We start from the raw sequence: 27,247 nt of genomic DNA on the forward strand, positions 1-27,247 counted from the left end.
GAGCTCCCCGGCTCCCCTGTCGTACTGGCTCGCCGGAAACCTCCGTCTTGTTTGCAGCGCGCGTCATCATTGGAGGGCAACTTTGAGTTCGTCGATCGAGGAGGCGCTAGGCTAGGCACGGTGGCGGGGGCGAAGTTCAAAAGCCCCCCCTCCCCCTGCACCACCCGGCTCGTAACCAACGACGGGTCGTCAGGGAAGAGCGCTATAAGAAGGTTTTGATCCAGGGAAGTACCCATGACGCCGTGGCAGTGAAGAGGTCGATGCGGGGAGCTCGCTCACTGGCCAGAGCTTCTTGAATTTCCAGTCGTGGAGCCATCGCACTGCCCGGCTGAAATCGTTCGCCGAGAGCTGGCGTGGATGTCCGTCAACCGCCGTTGTTGCAGAAAAACCGAACCGCGTTCCCACCGGCCATACGCAGTGACTAGTTATCCTGATGCCCACCGAGCCGAACGGCTGGAGCCCAGTACGGAGGGTGCAGGGGACGCGGTTCGCGCGCAGGCGCGTGTGCGCGCCTGGGAGTGGCGTTTGTTGGGCAAGGCGCGTGAGGCGGAGCGAGCGCCGGCATTTAGCAAATACGACTACGACAAGGCAGACTTGGACCCCCGTGTTACAGAACCGGGTGGGTTACACGGAAAAGCTGGGGACGAAGATGGCTTCGAGAAAGGCGTTGAGTTCAGCAAAAGAGATAATTATAGCATTAAAGTTATTAGAGCCATGTCGGTTCTACCACCTCGTAACCCCATGGCTTTGGTCACCGAATCGGAATCGGTGGTTTCCTTGGCCCTGCTTCCTTCAAGCCCCCATGGGGTCTTTAAGCATCTCTAGGCATGGCGTGAGAGATGCATTCATGATTACGATGTTCAGCACAGCAAATAATCTGTTGCATCCCGAAGTGGACCCATGCTTAGGAGCAGCAGGCCGGGACCTCGTATAGGTAGCTATTTTGCACCCATTGGACTCGCTGAACTCTGAAGGGAGCAATTGAACACGTAACATTGTATCTTGCTGGCCGTTGCGCGGTTCCTCGGCCGTGGATACCGGGGATACGCAAAGAACGTCGAGGCAGGGCAGCGCCAGAGGTGGAGGGTTCCATTTGCTGGGCAGCACCATGGTGTGTGGTAGCATCATGCGCGTGAGAACAAGAAACCTGGGACCTCCATCTCTGTCGGAACGGCTGGTCTGAAATCACCAGAGCGGAGGGTGTGCTGCTCCGCCATGCCATTAGTGAACCAAGACAAGGAGCTACCTTGGAACTGAGGAATCCCATTCGCCGCCACCCGATCTTGAACTCTTCCCGCAACCAGACGGTCGACCAACGAAGCCACCCGCTGCAACCTGACAGCAACGCCTCGGGTTCAGGACCCAAGATGGCGGATCCAACGCTGTCATTTGGCTCTCTGTTACACAGCCCAGCCTCGCGGAAAGTCACAGAATCCTGCAGCCCGCGCTCCAGCTAGCATGGTCCTCGGACATGGAACCCAACTCCAGAGCTTCGGCGGAGTTTGCCGGCATATCCAACAAACAAGCGGTTTGCGTTGGGCCACTTTCCGTCGTCCGACCTCACCGCTCTGCAATGCAGGAGGTGGTGTTACGAGCGCACAAGCTAGATGGAAGTAGCCAGCAAACATCACCGGACATGACTGGATTCCCTTCCTGCCGGAATCATCTGGCTTGCATGAAAGCCACCCTCTCGGTGAAACCAAGGTATATAGTAGACACGTCGAACGCGGTGATTGCTTGCGTGCGCGAGCAAATGCCGCCCGGTAGAGAGCGCCACCATGCTGGGTTGGGCTTTGGAGGGTGGGTGTGGACAAGCATGGACGTATAGTATACCCCTACCCTACCCCCCCAAGGGGTGTATGTACGTTGCTTGCAGACCCACGTCGCTCGACTCGGAGCTCTCCTTTGTTCAGCCCTACGACCAGGCCGGACAACCAGGGGTCTGCCGTCTCATCCAAGCCCGTGGGCCCAATGTGTCTGAACGGAGGCGAAGCCCTGTTCCCTATGACTATCTGCTTGGGAGCAGCTCCGGCGACCGTTGCAAGTCGAAAGTCCGTCAACAACCCTTTTCAAATGCTGCTCTGGCGATACCTCTGAATCCCTAATACTCCCGTCGCCCGCACTTCAGCCATGCATCTCGTTGCTCCATGTTACAAGCCCGGGCCCGACACCCGCCACCCTTTCCGAACTGCTTGCGGAGCCTCACCGTTTCCAACACTTCACCCGGGCATCATGCACGCCTCGCCACGCACCCTCCGCCCTGGAACCGAGAGGAAAAAGAGATCATGCACCGAGTGCCGTCGAAGGAAGCAAAAAGTAGGTTCTTTTGTCATGCGGTGTGTCCTACATCGGAATCCTTTCTGACGGCTAGGCCAGTGCGATCGGCGGCAACCATGCCGCAACTGTGCTCGCCGTATGCCTCAGCCTGTTTGCCACTACGAAAGCAGCCCTAGCCCGTACGTGCCTCCTCTCCTCGAGGCTCCATCGTGAGAAACGGTTTGGCTGAGAATCTCAGCAGGGTCCGTGACCGGCTGCTTGTAGAGCTTCTCCCACAGCTGACGCTCGAGAGCGCCGCTCACGCCGGCGGCTCCGGTCACGCCGCGAGCCTTGACACCAACGCCGCTTTCGACCAAACAACGGTTCCATTTTTCACCCTACACGACGGCCTTCTGGGTGGGCATAGCGCTCTCTGGACCGTGCCCAGCGTTGGTAGGCGAATGCGCAAAGCTCTCCCGACGGAAATGTGTTGACATCCGCGTCAGATCCCGCACTCTCAACGCACCCGCACGGCAACATCATCACTCTATACTCGCTGTCCTTCGTTCCGGCCACAATCGGTGGCCACTTTGGCGTTGACGCCGCGCCAGGCAACCAAGATGACTACCTCAAGCCAACAATGAACCACGCTCTGAGAGCCATGCCCGCCATGGAACCTTGGCGCGTTCCTGAGACGGCTGCGGACAAGGACATGATCCTGGCTGCTCGTGACGATTCCCTCCAGTCTCTACACGCCATGTTGGAGCAGCCAGGGGCTTACATGCGGGATGAGGCCCTAGAGGCGGTCATCAACCTTGCGCTGGGAGACCTCTGTTATGGCGAGCTCCAGGACCTGCGCATCCACCTTCGAGGAGCCCGCGAGATGGTAAAGTCAAGAGGAGGGTTAGCAGCTCTCGACGGCGACGACATTCTGAACAAGATGCTTCTTCTGTATGCCTTCTTGGCCGCTCGTCTGACGGGGCTTGCACGCTGACCACCAGCAGGGCCGATCTTGCCACCGCCATCGCCACCGAGACGCGTCCGTCGTATCTCGACGAGGAAGTTGCCGAGCTTGCCTCGCTTCTCGCCATCCGCTCCGCGTACCCTACGACCGCCGCTACCACGACCGCATTCGCAGCTCTTCCATCTTTTGTTGACGATACGACTTGCGATGCTCTCCGCGACGTGAACTTTCTGATCACCAAGGCCCTCGATGTTGCGAGGAGTCCCTCCCCGTCGGATATCCGCAAGGTCCAGGCGTCGGCCGGATGGCTTCTGAGGCGCGTCTCGGCGCCCCCGCGACCGCAGCCAGCAGCGCCGTCGCCATCCCCTCGGTTGTTGCCGATCCCGCCTTCGCCACGCCCGATCCGACCACGAAGCCCGTCCGCCGTGGCCCTCGCACCCACTCTCACGTTGACCACGCCCACGGGCGCCGCAGCGGCATCCGCCGCCGCAACCCCTCGAGGCTCCTCCCTCTCCCCCTCGCCGCGAGTCGCTCCTGCGCGCATCCCCACCCCCACCGCCACCGTCCTGACGACGCCAACGCTGGCACCGCTTCCTTCTCCCGTCGGCGGCATGGCAAGGACCCCAGGAGCCTCACAACCCGGCGGGCCGTCGGCAGGAGAGTCGGCGCTCGGCCGAGCCGCGCGCCTGACCAGCGTTATCTTCTGCCGCGCCATCGAATCGCGGCAGTCGCTGTCTCGCGCCGCCGCCGCGGCCAACGCCGCTGACCACTCCGACTCCGACCACTCGGCCAAGCTCGCCGGGGCGATCTGCGAGCTGGGCGCCCACATGGACGGGCTGCTTGCCACGACGACCGCGATCCCCGGCTCGGCTTCGGGATCCAGCTCCAGCCTCCCGCTGGCCAGGACGCTGCTTGGCATCCTCACCGCCGTCCTGGCGGTGCCGATGACGCCGCCGACCACGACGGCGGGGCCGGGGCCGAGCCGGTACCAGATCCCTGGCCAGGGCCATCAGCACGATTCCCGCCTCGCGACGGCTCGTGCCATCGTCGTGTCGGCGCTGGCCCGCCTGGCGGTGACGGACTGGGAGGGCGTCGTCGACGAGCTGGGCCGCGTGGTGAAGCTGCAGCGGTGGGTGTCTGGGGAAGGGAATGTCGAGGAAGGTAGCGGCGGCGGCGGCGGGAGCTCAAGCGATGCGCGCATCGGGAGAGCTGGCGGAGAGGGAGGAGACGGCGGCCGTCGCGTTTCTGTCATTGGTTGTTCCGGGTCGTGAGTCAGCATGGTGGCGGGGGGAACGTAAAAAAGTGAAAAACCAAAAAAAAAAAAAGAAAAAAAGAAAGAAAAACTCAGAATATGGCATTGTCGGGGCTGTGTTGCAAGATTGGATGATGTTGTCATCGGGAGTATGTGATGCGTGATGAATTGGCGGGGCTTAGGTCTATCAGGGGGTATCTATCCATGGGTATAAGTTCAGCGATGGGCGTCCTAGCGATGCCGTGTCCTTCTCTCTGTATTTCCTTTTCTTTTTCGCTCTCGTTTTCTTTTTTATCATCTTGTGTTCTTTTTCTCCGTTCTGCTTTGTTTCCATGGCCCAACCTGTTGGACATTGCCTGGTGCAATGGACTGGTGAGAAGAGTGCAACACGCGAGCCAACTTGGGTCGGGCGGTTTGGTCTGCATTGAGGCGAGCGATCAGATTGGATATATCAAGCGGTGGGGAGCTTGCAAACTGGCTTCCCGAGAGTCGAAACGGGCTGATGGACGCCCAACACACATCGTTTGTCCAACAAGCAAGTAGGAAGACTGTTTATATCCTGGATGTCAACAGAAATCTAACCATGTTTAAATTCTTTCCATCCCCTTTCTACTTTCCAGCATTGCCCTGCTCCGTTGTCTCTTGCCATCCGTGGGGCGTGCAGCATGTCCGTGTAGCGAGATTCAGGGGCTTATTTACTTCTCCAGGTTGCCATGGTGACAGGCGACCGGGATTGATTTGAACCTTGAAGACGGCGACGCTCGAATGCTTGTTGCTCTGATTCCTGTCAAGTCCATTTTCAAAGCCCTTTCTAGCAAGGCACTCACCCGAGCACCAGGGCTGGCTCCGTAAGGTGCTTGTAGAACGCCGGCGAACACGGCGTGGCTCTTTGCGCTTGGTAGTAACCAAGCATCAGGAGCCTAGAAAGTCTGGCTTCGAGTGCCTTTTCAACGAGCAGCCATGACACGGAGTTGTTTTGGATTTTCGTTGGTGTCAGATCCTCTAGACAAACGCGTAGACGCCGCAACGAAGCCAGATTCAACGGTGGGTGTTGATGATAGGCCTGAGGCCAACATAAGAGGAAAGAAGGAATGGTCACCACACCGAGCACGCACGTCCTGGCTGGTCCCGGGCTGAAGGAGAAGAAAGGCGAGCATCCTGTTTCTTCCTGTGACAAATGATAAACTCGAAAGCCTAGCTCCCTCCCGCGCCCTCGCCCGGATCAATGTCTTCCCGTCAGCCTCGAATAACTCGATTGACAACCTGAGCCTGGGCCTTTCCTCATCGGGTGGTTTTGGTTCATTCACTCCCTTGTCAAAGTTCAATACCACTCTGACATCTATTTTCTGGGCGGGCATTCAGCCACCTGAGCACTCCCCGCGGAGCAAACCCGCGCAATCATGATGATGATGATATGATGCTGGGAGACACAATGGCCCCCGGCCTGGCTGAGCCATGGACTCTCCCACGACGAGCCAAGCCACTGGCGGCTGTTGGAAGAATCAAAGAAAGGCCACGTTGTTCCCTACATCAACCATATCCCACGGGCCTGACCTGTTTTCGGCCGCCGCCATGACTAAGTCCCTTGGTTGTCCCAAACTCCGTTACGTAAGGTACGGCTGACGGGGCGTGGGCTCCGGAGCCTTGGGAATAATAGCCTTGTAGAGCTGGGTCATGTGTTTCTGAGAGACGATCCCTCGTTTCGCTTCCATGGTATCGGGTCTATGGACGCGCATGGCAACATCAGAGAAGCGAAGAAGACACGGTCAACGAGCCATGGCGAGCACGTACCGGGTGGCCTGCTGCTCCCCTACGGGCACGTCGTGTTGCCTACCGCAGGTGGTTTCTACGGCGCTCAGAAAGCATTCCATTGACGTCAGCCGGGCTCCTGAACGGCGCCGCGTCCCCCCGTCACTCGGCGTGTCGGTGGAAAGGAAAACCTCCGAAAGCCCACCAGATGCGCTGTGGCGCTGATGCCCAGAACCTCAACTGTCATCGCCTCCAATGCCAAGCGGTAGACAGGTCTTGTTGGCAACACCATTCTGCAGCGCCCGCGCGGATCCCAGCCGTGGATTTCCCTCCGCGGCATAGCTGATCCCGCAGGGTAGGATTTTGTGCATCCACCAACACCAAACGTCCAACTCGGGCGGGCGGTCCGGACGCGTGGCTCAGGTTCCGTGACGTAGGAGGAAGGAAATCAGCTGTTGAGAATCCGTCCGAATGAGTTCGCAGTCGCTAGCAGCTCGATGATGCGTCACAAGGCCGGCGCGGCATGGCGTGGTCCAGATGAAGAAGGCATTTTACCCAGATGGGGGTCCGCGCCGACCTGAAGCCAAAGAGATGAATGTAACACTGGGCTGTGGAGACGGTTCCCCGGTCCATCGTCCAGCGAGTCGGCATCGAGGCCAGGCCCCGAACGAAAGAAGGCCATGCTCACACGCACCCCCTCTTCTCCAAACAACAGGGCGCTCCACAGGAGATGCCGTTTCTGGCATGAGCGGGAATAGCTACTGTGTTAGTTCACCACAGGCACGGCTGCAAGCCCGCGACCCCAGGCCGCGAGGCCCAATGAGCCACCGCGAAATGCCGGCGCTGCAACGTCGACGAGTGACGTAGCGCAGCGCAAACCACGCGTTACCGAATCGCCGGGGCCGTCCACCCGCCCGCCCGCTGGCCACGCCCCGCCCGCGCCCGCCCCATGTGTGATTCTCCCGCACAATGCGCGCAACTTTTTAGTGGCGTGTTCCGATTCCAGGCACACGCCGCGGGGTACGAGGGCGCCGAGCGCGTCCTGATTCGCCAGGGCGCGCCGGCATCGTTGAGTAGCTTCGCGGGGATTCTTGGAAAGAGCCCGAAAGTCGACAGGGCGTCCTGCAGAAAGAAGGGAAGGCTCGGTGTAGTTCTGCGTCCGGCTTATAGGCGGCGAGCCGATGCCGACACATGGGGGAGGGGTCTGCGCGATGCTTGAAGAGGAAGACGAGGGGGGAAGGTCGCTTACTATACACAGTACATGGGGATCATCGAGGAAGGAAATGCGTGGGTTCCAAGATTGTTCTCGGTCCATCCGTTGCAAAAAAGATATCTCGTGATTCATACAGAGGGTGGAGATGGAGGGCTGGCCGTTGGCAAGCATTCAGTGTCTCTGTTCCCTGTTGTTGTTGTTGTTGTTGTTGTTGCTGCTGCTGTATTCTGGGTGGGAAGAAACCAGCCAGTCACCATCACGGACTTCCTTGTGTATGAATATTCTCTTGCGCTGCGTGCGAAACGTAAGCCAGGATCCCAGGCCGAGGCTCTGAGCGTCCTCTCTAGTTCTCTTCTGTCATGTTCCACCACGTTGGACTGCCTGATGTGAACAAGCAGAGGGAGCGGATGTGGGGTGTCCTCCGCGCTAGCGCAGCTCCAAGACGAATGGCCGGCAGCTCCGAGCGTGGGATCTGGCGCATACCGTCGCATCAGAGACCGGCAGACGGGCATGGATGAAGCGGAGACATCGATCAGCTGAACCAACCCCCCCATCCTTGACGCGGTGTGGATGGATTGGGAATGGGGGAGAAAGGACCCCCAAAATGAGGGGGCGAAGCTGACGACTGACCTGACCACAGGCGCTAGGAACGAAGAGCCCGTCGAAGGAGGCGAGGAATCAGAGATAAATACCTCCTTCATCCGCCCTCTCCGACGAGGCATTCTCCTTTCCTTCCTCTAAAGCAAACAGCAACACAACACCAACTTACACACAACCAACCCAACCACCACCACCACCACCACCAACAACAACAACACCGTCAACATGTGCGGCGCTGATTGCAAGTGCGGTACCGGCTGCTCCTGCGCTGGCTGCGGCACCCACAGCAAGTAAATCCTCTCGTCCGAGGTGACTTCTCCCGCGCCGCCTGAGTATGTCTCCCTGGCCCACCCCCGGGGTCACCCATCGTTCCTCAACGTCGACGAATGACGTGATAGTTTCCGCCAAACTTGGACGCTGACAAGTCCCCCGTTCCAGCAAGCAACCACTCGAGGCACATCGGCATTGGCGGTGGCGGCAGATGACAAGGAGAAGGGAAGGAGGAGAAGCAGCAGCAGCGGGATGGCATGGGTGAATTTGTTCGGGCTGGATGGCTATGGGAGAGGTTGACGGTGGCGGTCTGGTTCGGGCGGCATCTGTGCTTTCTCGGGCTGAAGCAGAACTAGCGAGTCCAATGAAAACCCCCTTTTGTTGAACTCACCAACCTCTCTCTCTACTTGCCCCCGCTCATGGCAGGGTCTGTCAGTGCTTGGATGATATGTTCGAAAGCAGCGGTTTCCATGCGGCTTGAGAAGCTGCCCTACTAAGACGGGGAGCTAAGGTTGACAAACCGTGACAAGAGGGCATGGACGGAGGCAGGAAGATATGGTGTCCACGGTCCACGCCATTTCCGGTGGTTGACTCGGGAGATGGTCAGACCGGTTGTGTTGCAGAAGACGGGCAGTCAATAGTTATTTGATTCAACCTCAACCTCCTGATAAGACCATGTAAGGAGGTTCTTGTTCCAAGGAGAGGGGAAGGGGGGGGTGGTATTCCTCCGTGTATGCGGCAAGACAAAAATTACAGGGGAATCACACAACGTTGTATTAACCCAGCAAGACAAGAATAATCGATCAAGAAGACCTGCTCACAATGCCATAAAGCACAGAATCCCAACACGCCCCATGACAGGAGCTGACCGAGCCCAAAAATCCACATGACCTTGATTACCCATGGCGAATCTGAGCCGAACAATAAGCCAACGGAGTAAAGAAGCCCCCCCATAACGCCGTCGTGCAGAACCACCGGAAGGAGACGAGGAGATGGTTGCGAGCAGGTATCAATAAAGAAAGAAGACACAAGACAACAAAAAGCAGACTGCCCCGGTGCGTAGAAGTCCCTTGCCAATCTCAAAAAAAAAAAAGAAAAAAAAGAAAAAAAAAAGAAAAAAAATGACGACCACCACCCTCGTTACATTCGTAGAGGAAGAAGACCCTGCAAATTCCCACCCTGAAGAAAGAAAAAAAAAAAAAAAAAAAAGAAAACCCAGTGACCCTCACAAACTGGTATCTCTGATCCGACCACGTATTGCCGCTGTTGGACAATCCAGCGGAGCGGAGAAAATAAACATGTGAATGGTCAACCATCCAAAGGATGGACATGAAGAAGACAAGAGGCCGAAGAAGAGGAAAAAAAGAATCTCAAGCATTGCGATTGTGCACCTCTCTCAGGCGCTTCACCCAGTGATGGCGCAGGGAGTCGGGCATTTTGCAAAACACCATGGCCTTGTTCTCGTCGGTAAGCACCTTCTCGGCAATCTTGAGCTGGAGGTCCATATCCTCGGCGGCAAAATCGCGAAAGAAGATATCCATGGCTTGCTCTTGCCACCCAGGACTAGGACGCCCGCCGCGCGTGGCCGACCGTATGACTTCGGCCAGGAGGTGCAGCGTCTCGGAGAGCGTCGTCGGCGGCGTGATGGTTGCGGCGGCGGCCGCCGCTGCTGCTGCGGGAGTCGCCATGATGGATGGCGTTGCGTTGGATGGCTGAGACGAAGTTGTCGTTGCCCCGTTGGTTTGAGAAGCCGAAATGGCGGCCGAGATGGGATGTTGTGGCGGCTGTTGGTGCTGCTGTTGATGCTGGTGTCCCTGTTGTTGTTGGTGCTGTTGCTGCTGCTGCTGTTGTTGTTGTTGTTGCTGCTGCTGCTGCTGTTGCTGCCTTTGCTGCCTTTGCTGGGTGAGATCCATGTATCCCGGACCCACGGTGCGACGGCGCTTGTCAGGTCCGTGGGCGGTGGCGGCGTTGGGGTTGCCATCGGGAGCCTGCATGCGCTTCCTCGACTGCAGCGCCGTTTCTTCGGGAGGCGTCAGGGCCGAAGCGGAGGAGAGGGAAGTGCGGGGCGGGGGAGGGGGTGCCATGGCATTCTGAGGGACCCTGCGCTGTTGCGGCGGCGGTGGCGGCGGCGGTGGCGGCTGCTGCTGCTGCTGTTGTTGTTGTTGCTGCTGCTGCTGCTGCTGCTGCTGCTGCTGCTGAAGCTGTTGATGCGGCGGATGCTGAGGTTGCTGCGGCGGGGGTGGCGGAGGGTGAGCGGTCATGGGAGCGGGCATGGCGGGCTGCATGCCCGGAGCATTCATATGGGTCTGGGAAGGGTTGATGTAGGCGCCATCGGCGAGGATATCCATGATGCCGGTGCCGGGCCCGTCGGCCTCTTCGGGCGCGGTGATGGCATCGGTGTTGGTCTTTCGGCGTGGTTTGGTGAGGCGTTTGGGGGCGCCGCCGGAGCCGATCACGTCGGGGAACAGGATCTCATAGTACTCTTCATGCTCGAACGGGCGGGCGCGAAGCGAGCGGGCGAGAGGTTCTTTCTGGAGGAAGGGGGAAAACGCCGGGTTAGCATTCCGTCGGATGCAAGCGCTCGGCGCGCCGGACAGCACGCGAGCGAGAGGGAGGACGCGCCGCGACGGCGGGCGGTTCGGCACGCACCTGAAGATGACGCGTCCAGGCGTCTTCGGTGGCCGAGACGGTGCGGGTGGTGGGGTCGTAGAAGAACTCGGGATCTTCGCGCAGGCCGCGCCACAGGCGGTACTTTTTGCGGGCGTTGTCGGTCTTGTTGATCAGGTGGCCCTTGTTGGCGTAGGCGTTGTGCTTGTCGATCAGGGCCTGCATGGCGCGCTCCCAGGCCTCGGGCTTGAAGGTGCTACCATCGCGCAGGCCGAGCTGGACCGACTCGCAAAGGGATTGGAAGAAGGTGGCCTCGTATTGCGGGTTCCAGGTGAAGCGAGGACCGCGATGCTTGCCCGAGCCCGGGGCCCTGCCCGAGGGGCCGGCGGCGGCCGCGAAGTCCTCGTCGGACATGGCGCCCGGGGAGGGGGGTGGTGGGGGTCAGCGACTCCGGGATGCGGGGCGCGGAGCCGTGGTGGCGGGTGTTGGGTGTTGGGCGACGTCGGAGGGGAAAAGCGCGATGCTCGGCGATCCACGGCGACGATCAGAACCCGGTGAAGCGGCGGGGGAGGAGGTGGAGTGGGAGATGGAAGGATGGATCGGGGCCGGAGCCGAGCGCGCGAGCGACGGGAGCGGGCGGACGGGAGCGGGAGGCCGGGAAGGCGGATCTGGAGGACCGTGGGCGTAGGCGAGCGTGGTTTAGGAAAACGGAGGAGGCAGCGCTAAACGAAAAGCATGCTGGCTGGGAGGGCAGAGGGGGAGGGCAGAGGAAGAGGCGAAGCAGAGAGCGCCAATGGATTCGCTTCTTTATTTTTCTGCAACCCTTGCACCCGTTTCTTGCCCGGCCACCTGGTGTTGCTGTTGCGGGATGACGAGAACGCTGAAACCGAAAAAGAAAGGCAAAAAACAAGAAAAAAACAAAAAAAAGTCACCATCGAAAAAAAAAAAAAAAAAAGGCGCAGCGAGATCACAGCCAGCAACGAGGCGGCGCAGGCGATGGGCTAGGGCCCGTGGTAGGTGCTGTGCCCGTTGAAGGATGGCTGGGTGTGGTGAGGGATGAGCGAACGAAGGCGACACCGTTTCGCGCCTCCAAGAAACCCCGTCCTTAGGTTCCCGGACTTGCAGGTTTTGCGTGGGCCTGTGACGCCAAAGGAGCGAGAAAAAGACGGCGGGCGATAGGTCGCTGCCTGTGCGGGTCTGCAAGAGGGACGGGATGAAGAGAAAGCGGGAAGACGGGAGACGGAGGACCGGGGGGGGGGGGGAAGAGAGACGTGCCCAACCGCCGTCAAGCGTCAAGCGTCAAGCGTCAAGCGTCAAGCGTCAAGCTTACTGTGTACGCAGTAGTTAGTTGCGCCTTGCCCTGAGGTGGCTCGCTTTGGGCTTGGGCCTGGGCTGATGGCCCGTTCGGCCGGCGGCGGCTGGAAACGGCGCGGCAAAGAGCGGCAGGGCATTGAAGAGTCACGTGATAGACGCGCATGGCAATGGGTCAGACGATCGTTTTGGTTCGTTGCGGGAAACGCGCTTTTCTCTCCCGCTTCGGCAGGGAACAAAACAGGCAAGCAAGCGTGGTGCATGCATGTCCCTTGTTCCCCCCCTGCCATGCTCTAACACACCCGCTCAGCTCACCCAACGGCTCTCCAACATGCATCCATCACAAAGCACACCGTAAGGGGAGGTGAAGGTACCTATCCGAGATGACTTACAGACCACATGGGGGAAAAGAGAAACAAAAAAAAGGAAAGAAAGCAAAAAAGAAAACACTGACAATAATAATCATAATTATAATATAAGAAGAAGAAGAAGAAGAAGAAGAAGAAGAAGAAGAGGAGGAGTCCATTCTCCCGCCTCGCACTCCATCGCGGTCGACAAAAACATGATCTACGAAACCTTGACTGTAGGTTGCAGTATGTGACTCTGTACTACCTAGGCGGTACGCAGTACACCATGCCAGTCGGTGTCTTTCTTGGTGGGGCTCCTCTCCTGGAATGCATCTCATCGCTGTCCACCTCTCTGCCCGACCCATTGATGCTGTGTACCGTGTACTAGGTATAGTTACTGCAGACGGGAGGTAGGTAATACGAAATAGGTACATACCTTAGAGACATGTGAGCTGGCCATCTCTGAACCCTTTTCGGTAGTGATCCTCCTTTCCCATACCCAGCCAACCTCGCCCATTTCTTTCCCCCAAGACAATTCCCATCCACCTCCCCTCCCTTCCAACCTGAAAGTCTCTCAGGAACCAGATCGCGGAATGATCACCTAAGCTACCCACACCAAGCGTTGACGCGTCAGGACCTTGCCGATGGACCGCGCCCGGCCAGCTGCCTCTTTCTATTTCATGCCAGCTCTCCTGCCCACGATGCACACAAAATGGCCCAAGCCGCGTGTCCCCGTCTTGGCCATGTCCCCGTCCAGCCTTCAGGTTGTCAAGGTGCTGCGGGTATTCTTAACCCCTGAGTTGGATCGTTGAACCGTCTGTTGTATGTTTCCAGCTCGGATCTGGCACCGTCACCGTCTTCGGCAGCAGTCATTCGCTTGGAGGCTCCTTGAGGGGGTCGCTTCTTGCCACACTCTTTGAATTGCATCCGAACCTAGACCTCCCCTCTTGGTGCCTCTCTCTGCCCTTCATGTCTCTCGTTCTGTTGCACTGGGTCCTTTGGGTCCTCTGCGCTCCAACTGCCATGGCATTCCCACCCGGCATCCAGAAACGATCCTTTCAGCTTGACCGCATCAAGAACCCTCACTTTCGACACCACAATGGCCCGAGGCAGCTCGTGAAAGCCTACCAAAAGTACCGCATGCCCATCCCCCAGGACCTCTTGGATGCCCTAGGCGGAAACGTCGAATCGGGCGGCCTCTCTCCTGGCCGCCAACCCGCCTCCGTCAACGGTTTCCATGCCGGCGAGACCGACGGCACCTCGACCGGCCGGGTCCCGGCAACCCCGGCCAATGACGGCGTCGAATACATCTCGCCTATCCAAGTCGGCGGCCAGACGATCCACGTCGCCATCGACACGGGCTCGGCAGATCTCTGGGTCTTCAGCGTCTTGCTTCCCCCGTTCGCCTGGGGCGGTCATAACATCTACGACCCTGCTCTCTCGCCGACCTCCAAGATGCTTTCCAACGCGAGCTTCTCCATCGTCTATGGCGACGGCACCCACGCCTCCGGTGCCGTTGCTCTCGACACCGTGGATGTCGGCGGCGCGGTCGTGCGGGACCAAGCCGTCCAGATGGCAGCCTGGGCCTCCTCCGCCTTTATCCTGGACATGCATCTGAGCGGCCTTCTTGGCCTGGCCTTCTCCAAGCTCAACACGGTGAAGCCTGTGCGACAGACGACCTTTTTTGAAAACGTCATGCCAACCCTCGCCGAGCCGCTCTTCACGGCGGATCTTCCCCAGGAGGGCGTCGGCGCCTACGAGTTCGGCCACATCAACAGCTCCAGATTCGCCGGGCCTCTTGCGTGGATCCCGGCCAACACGGCCCGGGGCTTCTGGGAGGTCTCAACCGCAGGCTTCCGGGTCGCCAACGGCTCCTATAAGCCCGTATCCAAGGCCTCGGCAATTGTCGACACGGGAACCACGCTGCTGCTGGTCTCCAAGGAACTCGTCGATGATTACTACAGCTACGTCCCGGGCGCTCAAACGCGTCCCATGTATGGCGGCGTCACCTTTCCTTGCAATGCGACCTTGCCGGACCTTTGGCTTGACGTCGAGGACGCCTACAGGGCCAGGATCAGGGGATCCGACATCAACTTTGGGCCCATCAATGACGAATGTAGGCGTTGTGGGCTGACAACGAAATCACAGACGGCCAGCCACGCTAACGGACCACAGTATGCTTTGGCGGCATCCAACCGACCACATCCCACGTGCAGATTTGGGGCGACATCTTTTTCCGATCGCAGTTTGTTGTCTTTCATGGCGGGAATCGCTCGTTGGGAATGGCGCCTGCGCTTCGCGGCTGAGAGAATCCATCAGCGTGTAGCTAGATTATTCTTGGCTTCTTCGTTTCAAGGCATTGCATTGCCCTGGCAGCGAATAGTAGAGTCTGTTTTCTCATCCAGCCGTGGCTGTCGTTGAGTTCCCGGTCTCCGATGAGGCATAATGTTGGGTTCCGATCATCCTCAGCGCATCTCAAATCTTTGCGTCTTCCACTTTCCACCGCCTGGCTTCGGGTGCGTGCGTGCCATCGGGCTCTGCCTATGGCTAACACGGGGTCAGGACTTCCGAACCTTGGCTTGGCTCCCGTTTACAGATCTTGGTATGTCGGTATTGCCCAACGGCTCGGCGGAGAATCCGCTTGCGGAACGGAGCACACTTACCACGACGGGATAGCAACACCACCCAATATACGCCTGGCGGGCAATGCGGCCCGAGCTCTCCTCGGCAGCCGCTCGCCATCACCCCCCCCCCCTGCTGCTCTCAGCTCTCTGCCCGCAGCGGTGACACGCGCCCGAAGGTTGGCTGGCGGTCGGCCTGCCTTGCCGGGCCCTGAACAAGGCCTTTCCGCATCGCTTGGGTCGATCTCGAATGCCGACCCGTCCCATGCACCCCAGCTTCTTTTTTCGCGTCATTTCACTATACCTCTCATACCACGAGCATCATTTTGCCGCCCCTCCGGTCCACTGACCGCGTTCCCGCGACAGTGCACGCTTCTCCGGGCCCCGTCTGCCGAGCCCCTGACGTCTTGATTGGGCCGCCAATGCCCATGCCGTCGCTCTGCCGGTCACGGCGGTTCATGGGGTGCGGGGCCCGAGACGGAGGCGGGCCAGGATTTGACCGAGAGCCACCTCTGGGCAATGTGGAAACAGGATGCGAGGCCGTGGATCGAGCTGGGCGGCGATGCTACGAGTATAAGATGAAGCGGTGCCGCGGCACCTCTCCCGCGCGCGGGGGAGAGGGGGCCACACGGTGACACCCTAGGGAATCCTCCAGCATCCCGACGCCGAGGCAGCTCGTCGTGACACCCTCACGTCACGGAGATTCGTTCGACATCTCCGGCGTCTCTCCCAGCACGGGTCACGATACCATTCGCCCGTGCAACGCTCCCCGGCACGACCCTAGGACGCGCGGTTCCCGGCATCCAAGGCCACCATGGCTCGCTACTCTCTCGCGTTGCTGGCGGCGGCGGCGCTCGTCCGCGCCGAGCCGTACTGCCCGGTGAAGCGTGACGAGCCCACCGGGACGGGGGCTTGGGCGGCGGCCTACTCCTCGGCGGCCGCCGCCGTGGCCCGCCTCTCGCAGCAGGACAAGATCAACATTGTCACGGGCGTCGGCTGGGACAAGGGCCCTTGCGTCGGCAACACGTCCCCCGTCAGCTCCATCGGGTACCCGCAGCTCTGCCTCCAGGACGGGCCCCTGGGCATCCGCTTCGGCACCGGCATCACGGCCTTCACGCCCGGCGTCCAGGCGGCGTCGACCTGGGACGTGGAGCTGATCCGCCAGCGCGGTCAGTACCTGGGCGCCGAGGCGCGCGGATGCGGCATCCACGTGCTGCTCGGCCCCGTGGCCGGCGCTCTCGGAAAGATCCCGCACGGCGGCCGCAACTGGGAGGGCTTCGGCTCGGACCCGTACCTGGCCGGCATCGCCATGGCCGAGACCATCGAGGGCATCCAGTCGCAGGGCGTGCAGGCCTGCGCCAAGCACTACATCGTCAACGAGCAGGAGGTCAACCGCGAGACCATGAGCAGCAACGTCGACGACCGCACCATGCACGAGATCTACCTCTGGCCCTTCGCCGACGCCGTCCACTCCAACGTCGCCAGCTTCATGTGCAGCTACAACAAGATCAACGGCACCTGGGCCTGCGAGAGCGACTCGGCCCAGAACGGCCTCCTCAAGAAGGAGCTCGGCTTCCGCGGCTACATCCTGAGCGACTGGAACGCCCAGCACACCACGGTCGGCTCGGCCAACAGCGGCATGGACATGACCATGCCCGGCAGCGACTACCACGGCAACAACAGGCTCTGGGGCCCCCTCCTCAACAACGCCGTCAACGCGGGCCAGGTCCCGCGCCAGCGCCTCGACGACATGGTGACCCGCATCCTCGCCGCCTGGTACCTCCTCGGCCAGGACAAGGGCTACCCGCCCATCAACATCCGCGCCAACGTCGCGGGCAACCACAAGGAAAACACCCGCGCCGTGGCCCGCGACGGCACTGTCCTGCTTCGCAACGAGGGCAAGATCCTGCCGCTCGCGAGCCCCCGCCGCATCGCCCTCGTCGGCTCCGCCGCCGTCGTCAACCCCCGCGGCATGAACGCCTGCCCGGACCGGGGCTGCAACGAGGGCGCCCTCGGCATGGGCTGGGGCTCCGGCTCCGTCAACTACCCCTACTTCGTCGCCCCCTACGACGCCCTGCGCGAGCGCGCCCAGCGCGACGGGAGCCAGATCTCGCTGCACGCGTCCGACAGCACCAACGGCGTCCAGGGCGTCGTCCAGGGCGCCGACGTCGCCATCGTCTGCATCACGGCCAACTCGGGCGAGGGCTACATCACGGTCGAGGGCCACCCGGGCGACCGCAACCACCTGGACCCTTGGCACAACGGCAACCAGCTCGTGCAGGCCGTCGCCGCGGCCAACAAGAACACCATCGTCGTGGTTCACAGCACGGGCCCCATCATCCTCGAGACCATCCTCAACACCCCCGGCGTGCGCGCCGTCGTCTGGGCCGGCCTGCCGAGCAACGAGAACGGCAACGCCCTCGTCGACGTCCTGTACGGCCTGACAAACCCCTCGGGCAAGCTCGTCTACACCATCGCCAAGCGCCCGGAGGACTACGGCGTGAGCATCGTGCGCGGCAATGACGACTTCCGCGAGGGCATCTTTGTCGATTATCGGTGGTTCGATCAGAACAAGATCGAGCCGAGGTTCGAGTTCGGCTTCGGCTTGTGTAAGTCTTTTTTTTTTTTTCCCCCTGTGCCCTCACATTCCAAGGCATCCGCTCTAACGAGATGATAACTAACTCACCTACCCCGTCTCCAGCCTACACCAACTACAGCTACTCGGCCCTCGCCATCACCTCCAACGTCCGCGCCGGCCCTGCCACGGGCCAGACCATCCCCGGCGGCCCCGCCGACCTGTGGGAGACGGTCGCCACCGTCACCGCCCAGGTCACCAACACGGGCGGCGTCGCGGGCGCCGAGGTCGCCCAGCTCTACCTCTCGTTCCCCTCGTCGGCCCCGTCGACCCCGCCGCGCCAGCTGCGTGGCTTCGCCAAGCTGAAGCTCCAGCCCGGCCAGAGCGGCACCGCCACCTTCAACCTGAGGAAGCGTGATCTGGCGTACTGGGATACGGGCCGCCAGCAGTGGGTCGTGCCCACCGGCAGGTTCGTCGTCAGCGTCGGCGCGAGCTCCCGGGATATCCGGTTGACGGGCAACATCGATGTCTGAGGAGAGGAGGGGGCGGCTGTCCAGGCAGCTGGCATGCAGATGATTTGAGCACCGTACATAGGCAAATACAGCTGTTTCGCCAGTTTGAAGCGAGTGCTGCGCATGGGACGCTTGCTTGTTGACATCGCGAAGCGTTCAACCTTGGACATGGAGACGCGACAACATGCCATGACGACAAACGTGGAGGACCCGGCACCTCCGAGAGAAACGGCTTGCCGCCGTGTTATTGCCTCGGTTGATTTTCTTGTTGTGAATGATTTGCGCACGTCAACGCCGCAAGTACGCACCCGCACCGCACCGCACCGCCCCTTGCGCGGTCCCATGCTCTCTTATAGTATCGTTACCAACCTTTAGGGTCCTTCCTCCCAGGACCGTCGACCCAGTCCGTCCTTCAAATGTCGCTACCATTGTTCTCCTCCTCATCCTCATCATCGTCGTCGTCGTCAATTGGTGAGAGAGGAACCTCGACGGGGCTTTCCTCTTGCTTCTCTTCCTCCTCCTCCTCCTCCTCCTCCTCCTCCTCCTCCTCCTCCTCCTCGGCGGTCTGGACAGCCTCAACAGCCGGGGCCTTCGCCGAGGAGGCGCCGCCGGTCCTTTTCTCGTGGGAAGCCGGCAGCGCGCACTCGACGCCCTTCTTGTCGCAGCGGACGCAGGTGGTCCTGGACACGCAGGCCGCCTTGGCGCGCCTGCAGCGCGCGCACGCCGCCTTGCCGCGCCTGCAGCGCGCGCACGCCGCCTTGCCGCGGCCGCCGGGCCCCGGCTCGCCGCCCCGGCACTCGGCGGCGGCGCTCGCAGGCGGCGCGGCGCTCACACCTCGCCTTGGCTTTTTTGCAGCCGGCGCACGCGGGGACCCGGGGGACGCCGGGGACGTGGCCGGGGCCGTCCTTGGTGACACGGCCCGTCTTGACGCGGCGGCCGGTCTTGTCCCATCCCAGAGCCAGAGGGTGGGCGGGATCGCTACCCCCCTCGGCGTCGGGCTTGGTCGGGGCCATTTCTTTTTTAGCTTTCGGATGGTTGTTGCTCTTTGGTAGATCACTGCGTGTGTCGATGATTGTTAGTAGCAACAAAAAAAGAGCAGCGGTGAAGGATTGTCAGAAAATTCATCGACAAGTTGCCCATCCCTTACCCTTTCTTCGTATTTAGGATCTGGCCTTCTTGAGACCTGACGGTCAGGTCAGTGTCCGTCAAGAGGCAAGACAATGGAGTTGGAAAGAAATTGAGTGACCATGCCTCGTCGCCCGGTGATTACATACCGAGGGGCGGACTTACCGGTCGGCTCCCGGAGTGTCAGCGTCGTCGGTTTCGCTGCGGCGATGAGACGGCCGGTCAGGTCCATGGGACAGGAATCAAGACCGCCATGTCAGTAAAAGAATCTGCTTTCAGGAGAAAGCCGTATGATGGTCAGAGTACTCACAGACAACAGAATTTGACTACAAAGAAACCCGAGGAGTGCTGGGAGCAAGGCGGTTGTAAGAAAGGAAACGAAACGGAGTTCCCGGAGAGGTTGAAGAGTAGCTGGATGAAGAATCCGGATGACTCGTCGAAAAAGAAAAAGGCGGATCTCTCGCGGTCCGGAGCCAGGTATAATTACTTACAAACCACAGAAAGCCGAAACGAGGGGCCCGCTTGTGAAATGGTGATGACACAGACAAGATAAAAACGGGGATACGAGCCCGAACGACAGCTGTCTGCCGTTGTTTCCTTGGATTGAAAGCCTCAGGTTGAGGATTACGGATGGCTCTACAAGACTCGGAGCAGTGGGAATGGCCAGGGCGATGTGTTGTTCTCTGTCACCAGCGCAAGCGTGCAAGGGGAGGGACGCCGACGGAACAGCGGATAGGAGCACAAGATCAATCCAGATCATACCATAAGACGGGGAAGACATCCGGTTGATGACGGCCTGGACGGGGACCTGCTGGGAAAAAACGCGGAGACAACTCCCAGCTACGTAGCTCCGCACTTGCAGCTAGCTCTTGACGACGGCTTCTTTACGTCAAGGTGTTCATTGCTTTTAGGAAGCCTCTTGAGAATGAATGAGGACTCGGACAAGCTAGCTTTGGAGGTGGTATCTTTAAACGTAGTGGGTATTAGGAAGTCATTACGTTCCAGTATAAAATACCGAATCGCCTGGAGAGCTCCTCGCAAATGGTTTCCCGTCATCGTCGTCGATAGCTATTCTCCAACTATGACAGCAAGAACGGATCCGCTAATGCTGCCATTAGCTAGTGCACCATGTATACCTGCTACTGCAACACCAACCTTTGCTGCTTAGAATAACTAAGTCTGTAAGTCAGAGGGCGATTGCAGCCTCTGACTGGAAAATATAAGGCACTCTGGGAATCTACGGAACGAAGTCGTTTCCAGGAGGCATCTCTTAGAACGCCGGTCGGAGTTGACCGCGTAGAAAGACGCGGTATCCCGAGTGCTGCCATGTTGGCCCAGCCCGTTTGTCAACGAGCCTGCCGGCCATTCGCCAACGGGGCCAATACCCGACCTAAAGCAGGTCCCAGGCCGGGCGGGACGTTCACCTTACAGCGCCTTCACGCGCTATTCTCCGCCTTTCCAAAACTGGTACCCTCCTCCTATAATACGTCCTTGAGATGGTAACCCGAGGCCGGATGACGACATTGTGCATGCTGTCACATTCACCGGCATCACAGTTGTGGCCTGAACACCCTGAAGCTGCCGTCGAAGATGCATACCATAGGTGCTCCCCGGGGCAAGAGGCCGGGCACACCCCCTCCATGCGGGGGTTCATTGGTCCTATAACAGCGGCAGCTGCGGCATTGGGCAATTTGACGTCATGTTGATAAGGAAAGCTGCATGAATGGAAGCAAAGAATACAGAACTGTCGGACCCATTTGCACTGAAAGGGTCTGCGTGATGGATGGGCGTGGCACCTGTTGCTCCCCGAGGACACCCCCTCCCCTGTGTTGGTTGGTGGATCAAACAAAAGCTGATCCAGTGTCTACGCAGTGCTTTGTGATTGTCGACTTTTCGGTATATCGCTGATATCCACTACAAGGGAAATGCTTCGTCATGTACGCCAAGGTCTGTCAGTTCGCCGCGTCAAGTTGAATCCCGACGATGGTCACTGGAAGAATGTCGGAAGGGAGGTTGTTCACAGCCGAACATTTTTCAGCCCAACGCTACAGATGTTGAAAGCGGGACGTGGCCATTCCACAGAGGGAATCCTATCGGCGTAGCATCAGGGCGTCTTGGGGGTGGATTCCTCGAAGCTCGAGTTACGTGGGGGCTTTGCTGCGAGAGTCGTACGGTGAGGTGCCAGACAGTCCACGAATTGCCATCTTATTTATTTTGGATCTTGGGCGACAGCAGATGCATCGTTGTTAAGCCAAAGGTCGAGGACCTTACGCAGCAATGGAACAGGATTCCTCCTCCCCCTGCGACTGTTGTCTGCCCAAAGGTACGGAGGACCTAGTGTTCCAGCATTCCAGCTCATCCAAGTCCGTTTCCCAGTCTTTTGTGGTTGTCCTAGCCGCTCCATCGCCTTGCGGAACGTACCCAGCGCGGCTTGCAGGAATTAACGTCCAGCACTCCGCCACCGGCTTTACCTGTTGGTGCCCAAACCTCTCAGGGGGTCTCGGCAAACTCACCATTCCGATGGACACGCGCCCACACACTGTCTGCCCTGCTGTGAAAGATACGCCGCCTCTCCCCCTGAACGGCTCGATGGAGGCGACCACCCCCCCGCGGAGGGGAGGTAGAAACTCTGCTCCCCGCGTGACGTTCAATGTTGGGTTAGGGCTGCAACCTCCAAGAGCCTATCCGGCTGGACTAGTGGCAATCGCTCCCCCTATAGCGTGCTGCAGAATGCCGGGCCGGGCGGAGTCGGGACTTTTTTTTTTGCTGGCGGCCGTCCGATGCGGGATGTCTGGGGAATCTCTGGGGAGCCGGTTTCCCCCCAGCAGAGCCTTGCTCAGCAACCATCGCTTCGCGTTGAAGCGGCTTCTGTCGTGCGACACGATTGATGTCGCAGCCCTGCTGTGACACACAGGGCCTCCGGGTAGCTTTCCCGTCGGCGAACCCTTCTGTCCTCCTGTGATGGGAAGCCTCGAGGTGCTACCAAAAGGGGATCGGGCTTGTTTTTCGCGGTCATGTCGCGTCCGTGGCGAGAAAGGGGGGAGGAAACCGGCAGCAACGCAAGCCCTAGTGTTGTGTGTCGGATAGGGGGGCCGGCCTCCTCAGGCACCCAAGTCCCAGGGATGCTCTTCCACGCCCAACGACGGGACGCTGGACACAGGCGATTCACGCTGAGTCATTTTTCCAGCGGGGCCGAAAGAAAACAAGGTGGGGCTGCATGTGTTTGTAGGGAGGTCTCCTTTTCCACGTCCTGGCTGGAGGACCTCGGAAGCTCGACCGAGATGCAGGAGCACTGCCGGCGCCCGAATCGCCCCAGGGGATGGTGCGACGACGACCGGCGCATGGAGACGCATCTTGGCCGCCTTCTGGCGCTTTTCCTTGGCTCCACCACGCCGGCGGATGCTGCTGATGACGACACCGCCAGAGTCCCTCCCGCCTGCGAGTGTTTCGTTGGCGTGCAGCCAGGCATGTAACGTCCCGTGGAGCCTTGCTCCAAACCCCCCTCCCCCCCTCTCTCCAAGGATAAGGTCCGTCCTGCGAGATGCTGCGGGTACGCTGCCAGACAGCCAGCCAGCCGGCGACCTGGGAGGGGCCCAAGCTGCCGTCACCCCGTGGTCCGTCACGTCACGCTAGGGGAGCGCCAGCACCAACCCTGCGGTTCCAGGAGCTGCCGCCATTCGACACACGGATCAGAATGCGGGGAGAAGCGTTTCCTGCTGTTGCCGGCCCTTATGCACGCCATGCAGCTCGTTTCCGAGAGCCATGACGGCCCAAGAGGTACATCGGGGATCCGATAGCCACTGCCGCTAGGCTTTGGGAGCTGAAAAGGGGGGGGGGGGGGTCTCTCCAGGAGCCGTGCTGAATTGGTGGTCAGGCCGCGGAGCGTGAAGGCGCGCGCCATCGCTTCGGCGATCGGCGGAAGTATAAAAAGCTGCCGTGCACCCAGCTGGGCTTGTGCTGGTTCGACAGCGGAGGACCACACAAAGCGAAACCTTTGAGCCTGCTCAAAGACCTCGAAAACTTCTCCCACCGGTTTCTCCGGCCAAGTAAGATCCCCCGCACCACCACGCCTCAATCCCTTCTCGACGTTGCCAGCTCACAATGCAGGGCCATCGACGACGAACCCGCCAGCGCTTCCCCATCCGCATTTCGTCGGCGCTCAACATGGGGGTACGTACCTAGCTTCCTCGCGGCTCTGGGCATCGTCGGGCTTTTGTGTCGGCAGCGGGCTGAGGGGCGCAGTTCAAAGAGGGAGATGCGGTACGGATCCGCGGGTCCACGCCGGTGTACAAAGTGTTGGCCGTCAACAACAGCCACGTCACCATCTTGCTCGCCAGTCCCCAACCCAACGGCCAATACCTGACGTTTAGTCCCACCGCGCTGCAGACGGTGGACGAGTCTCGGCTCGAGCTGGCCGCGGACGTGCCGACGGACAGCTGATCGACCAAAGGGCCGCCGTGATTGCACCGAGGTTGGGAGACGGAGAGGCGTTTGTGGTTTGAGATACCTATCCTTCGTTTGGCATACATGGAGTTTCAGGGATAGAGGACGGCGCGGTTCTCTGGCTTGGAGTTGGGCGCGGCTTGATGGGTCTGCTGGGAAAGGGGAGGGGGAGGGGGGCATGGTTGGACCGGGACAACACGACTTTCGCTTACACTTAGACATACCCTATAGAAGGCAACGATTGAATCGTCTTTTTCCGTTGGCCCCTGCTTCCCGACGCTTTCGTGGGTCGGCCGGCTTGCCTCTCCGATCTCCTTCTCGATCACCTCCCCCCAGCCCTGAGTCTTTGGGGAAACGGCTCCACGGATCCGACATCTGATGGTATGCACATACGAAAAAGGAGTTCTTGGGAACCGGGGTTGCTCATGGAGATATCGGAACGTTGGAGAGGCGCGTAGGAAGCAAGAAGCGGAGAGATTCAACGGTGCGACGAAGCTCGATTGGCAGCGGTCTCCCCCAGGCGAAAAAGGGGGTCGGCTGAGGGACAACAGGTCCGGTCCAGATCTCGTGAAAGTGCAACTTCTCGGCACAAGAGCCGCAGGAGCTGTTTGCATTGGCCATATTATTATACGTGGTGTTACCCAGCTCACGGGGGACCGTTAGGTAACCTATGAGGATCTTTACCACACAAGGATTAGTGCTCCGAATGTTTATCAACGTCGGTTCACCACGCGGTTGTCCGGGAGGATCTCAACTTCCAGCACAGCGGTAGCATCGGGCCATGGGTGGAAATCAACTTCTCCAGGGAAAACAATTCGCATTATTAATTAACTCTAATCATACTCGGTCTTCAAAATGGCCAGTTCTCCATGGTGTTGTCGCGGACACTACCAACGACTCTTCTCTGAAGCCATCATTACATCGGGGATATCTACGGATGACATGGTCTGGGTATATTACCGTCTCCATCGGGGTCGCTGCCCTCGTCGCCTCGGCGAGGGCTGGCGTCACCCATTATCCAGACTGCACCAACCGTCCCCATGAGACAAATCTCGTGTGCGATCGAACGAACAGCCAGCCCTAGCGCCCGCGCTGCTCCTCTCGCTGTTGCCATGAACAACAAACAAGAAAGCTGGCCAATCTCATCAAGCATGTCCTCTTCCGTGTTCCGTAGCCTCTTTGTTCAACACCCCCTCAGCAACTCCCCCGGGGTATCTCGACTCGTTATTCATTGACTAATTATCCGAGGGCTCTTCCGTCCATCGCCTGGCTCATGTTACCTCTGCCCTTCTCGACACCTCCTCCTCTCCGTCCTCAACCCCTCCACCACATCCGCAAACTTATCCTGCCTAAGCTCCGGCAGGCCGCCCTGGTCATCCGTCCAAAAGATGGGCTCCTCCGTCCAATCCGGCCCTTCACCGCCCTCCCCGGCGTCCGGGACCAACACCACCACGTGGACGTCGCGCCCGCGGTGCCTCGGGCCAGCGACGCCCGCGCCAAGCGAGACCGCACGAACCCGCTGCCCGTCGGCCGTCTGGACCAGCTCCGCGGTGATGGGCGTGCCGCGCATGCCGCCCCGCTCCACGATGGAGGTCGTGGTGTGCAGCAGCGCGAGGAGGTGCGGCACCGTTGCGACGATGCCGTGCGGCTCACCCTCCGCCGCTGGCGCGGGGCCGGCGTCGGAATTGCCGTCCCGGTCCGCTCCGCGCAGACGCACCAGCCGCGGGCTGTCGCATCTCCGTCCGGCAGGCATGTGCCTGGCTGTCCACCGGAACCGGCCCGTCGCGCGGTCGCGGTGAAGAGCGAGCTTGCGCATCTCGCCATCGGCTCGGAGGCCGGCGAGGATGCGGCGTGGGACAAGCTCCATGGCGGCAACCGGGCGCACAAGGGTGGCCTGGGGAAATCGGCGTGAACGGCCTGTTCGGACGGACAAGGGAGCAGGCGGGCGGTGATGTCTCCGGGCTGCGAGCGTTCTGGTCTTGGATGTGGACGAAGCAGGAGTGCGATATTCCCTGAGAGGAGAGGGGTTGGAAAGGTGGACTTCGAAGAGCGTGATGGCGCCGTGCTTCGCATCGTCGGACCATGCGAGGACCGTTAGGTGCTGGATCGCACGTGCTGCCGAGGCACCCACGCCGCAATATTTGGCCGTATCGAAGAGCTCGCTCTCGATACGTAGAAGCTCGCGCTGCGTGGGATGGGGGGGCTCGCTGCTGCGCATATCGCCAGCGGACCGGGTGACGCTTGGGGTCGTGGCTCTGGCGTCAGCGCGGTGGTGACCGTCTCCTCCGGGCCTGCAACGTGACGGCGGCCTTGTCAGGAGGGGGGTATCGTCGGCAGCACACGGCACAGGGACGAGCAAGGTCCGATCGGCAAAGTCCAGGAACCAGTTCAGCGCCATGGCGGCAGCCCTCGTCGTTGACCTTGTTCCGGATCCTGACCCCCACAACCCCGAGCCCAAGCTCGGACTGAGGCTCCCGCTTCCCCCGAGGAAGGGCCGCGCCAAGTGTCCCACGCCCTTGACGTTGCAGTCTCCGGCCTTGAGGTCGACCTTCTCCAACGCAGCGGCCAGCTCATCACGACGGGTTGGGATGACGGCGGGCCTGCGAGGGTGGATTGGGTGGGAAGCGTAGCCTGGGACGAAGAGGAAAGGCAAGCCGCATTCTCCATGCTCGTCTTCATGCTCTCCGGGCCCAGAAGCTTGGGGCCTCATCACCGTGCCATTGTTCCATGCAAGAGCCGGCGATGAAGAATGCCTTGGCGACGGCGCGAGGGTCGGCCGGGGTGACTCTGGATGCCGTGGCGACAAGGGGCTCGAGAGTACCGGTGCAAATGCGAAGGGCAGATCTGTAGGCCGTCCCCTATTCGGGGTGCTCACCGCAGGGACGGCATTGTTCTCTCGGTTCGTCTCGCTTGCGAGCTGCGCCGTCGTGCATCGATGAAGATCCTGCGGTCCTGGAGACGGTGGTGCATGAGCCATGCAGCTGCCCAGCTGCGGGACAGAGTCCGAGTACCTGCGGCAACGGTCGGTAGTCCGGAGCCGTGAGAAACTCAAGACCCGAGGCTCTGCTACGCTGCGGTTTCGAGTTTCCGGAGCCTCGTGGTGGTGAGATGCGCCACCCGGTGGTGGCGGACTTGACAACAATGCCCCGATGCGAGGGGGGAAGCCCGCAGACCGGGGCCATGCCGTATCCATATTATGGCGACTCATGATGCGGTGCTGTTGGGCAGAGACAATATGGAGGGTTTCCAGGTCTTACAATGACCGTTGAAGGATTCGAGCTTGTTCGTATCCTGGCCGTCGGTGGGTTTATGAATCGGGCCTGGGGCCGCCCTTGCGAGACCGAGCTTCCGGTGGATAATAACATGTCGTACTCCCGGGCCGGTGAGCTGGCCACTTGGACT

The 27,247-nt window shown here is 60.2% G+C and overlaps 8 protein-coding genes across 8 annotated transcripts; 5 read left to right on the forward strand and 3 right to left on the reverse strand.

Moving 5' to 3' along the window:
• Nucleotides 1-2,415: 2,415 nt before the first annotated feature.
• Nucleotides 2,416-4,491, forward strand: VTJ83DRAFT_5204 (uncharacterized protein; the record flags this gene model as incomplete). Its single annotated transcript, XM_071011779.1, has 4 exons — nt 2,416-2,456; nt 2,519-2,709; nt 2,763-3,207; nt 3,258-4,491. The coding sequence occupies 4 exons, from the start codon at nt 2,416-2,418 to the stop codon at nt 4,489-4,491; spliced, it is 1,911 nt and encodes a 636-aa protein (XP_070866654.1).
• A 2,921-nt stretch (nt 4,492-7,412) lies between these two features.
• Nucleotides 7,413-8,569, forward strand: VTJ83DRAFT_5205 (uncharacterized protein; the record flags this gene model as incomplete). The annotated part of the gene is made up of 4 exons (XM_071011780.1): nt 7,413-7,423; nt 8,185-8,284; nt 8,344-8,366; nt 8,473-8,569. 4 exons carry the CDS (start codon nt 7,413-7,415, stop codon nt 8,567-8,569), a joined length of 231 nt encoding a protein of 76 aa, XP_070866655.1.
• Nucleotides 8,570-9,674: 1,105 nt separating this feature from the next.
• VTJ83DRAFT_5206 (uncharacterized protein) lies at nt 9,675-11,325 on the reverse strand (the record flags this gene model as incomplete). The annotated part of the gene is made up of 2 exons (XM_071011781.1): nt 9,675-10,835; nt 10,954-11,325. The coding sequence occupies 2 exons, from the start codon at nt 11,323-11,325 to the stop codon at nt 9,675-9,677; spliced, it is 1,533 nt and encodes a 510-aa protein (XP_070866656.1).
• A 2,213-nt stretch (nt 11,326-13,538) lies between these two features.
• On the forward strand, nt 13,539-14,875 carry VTJ83DRAFT_5207 (uncharacterized protein; the record flags this gene model as incomplete). Its single annotated transcript, XM_071011782.1, has 2 exons — nt 13,539-14,685; nt 14,745-14,875. 2 exons carry the CDS (start codon nt 13,539-13,541, stop codon nt 14,873-14,875), a joined length of 1,278 nt encoding a protein of 425 aa, XP_070866657.1.
• Nucleotides 14,876-16,004: 1,129 nt separating this feature from the next.
• On the forward strand, nt 16,005-18,298 carry VTJ83DRAFT_5208 (uncharacterized protein; the record flags this gene model as incomplete). The annotated part of the gene is made up of 2 exons (XM_071011783.1): nt 16,005-17,799; nt 17,892-18,298. The coding sequence occupies 2 exons, from the start codon at nt 16,005-16,007 to the stop codon at nt 18,296-18,298; spliced, it is 2,202 nt and encodes a 733-aa protein (XP_070866658.1).
• A 391-nt stretch (nt 18,299-18,689) lies between these two features.
• On the reverse strand, nt 18,690-19,290 carry VTJ83DRAFT_5209 (uncharacterized protein; the record flags this gene model as incomplete). Its single annotated transcript, XM_071011784.1, has 2 exons — nt 18,690-19,086; nt 19,142-19,290. 2 exons carry the CDS (start codon nt 19,288-19,290, stop codon nt 18,690-18,692), a joined length of 546 nt encoding a protein of 181 aa, XP_070866659.1.
• A 4,276-nt stretch (nt 19,291-23,566) lies between these two features.
• On the forward strand, nt 23,567-23,842 carry VTJ83DRAFT_5210 (uncharacterized protein; the record flags this gene model as incomplete). Its single annotated transcript, XM_071011786.1, has 2 exons — nt 23,567-23,572; nt 23,645-23,842. The coding sequence occupies 2 exons, from the start codon at nt 23,567-23,569 to the stop codon at nt 23,840-23,842; spliced, it is 204 nt and encodes a 67-aa protein (XP_070866660.1).
• Nucleotides 23,843-25,121: 1,279 nt separating this feature from the next.
• Nucleotides 25,122-27,053, reverse strand: VTJ83DRAFT_5211 (uncharacterized protein; the record flags this gene model as incomplete). The annotated part of the gene is made up of 1 exon (XM_071011787.1): nt 25,122-27,053. The coding sequence occupies one exon, from the start codon at nt 27,051-27,053 to the stop codon at nt 25,122-25,124; it is 1,932 nt and encodes a 643-aa protein (XP_070866661.1).
• Between the last annotated feature and the right edge of the window lie 194 nt (nt 27,054-27,247).

Source organism: Remersonia thermophila, chromosome 4, assembly GCF_042764415.1.
Source record: "Remersonia thermophila strain ATCC 22073 chromosome 4, whole genome shotgun sequence".
Taxonomy (NCBI): Eukaryota; Fungi; Ascomycota; class Sordariomycetes; order Sordariales; family Chaetomiaceae; genus Remersonia; species Remersonia thermophila.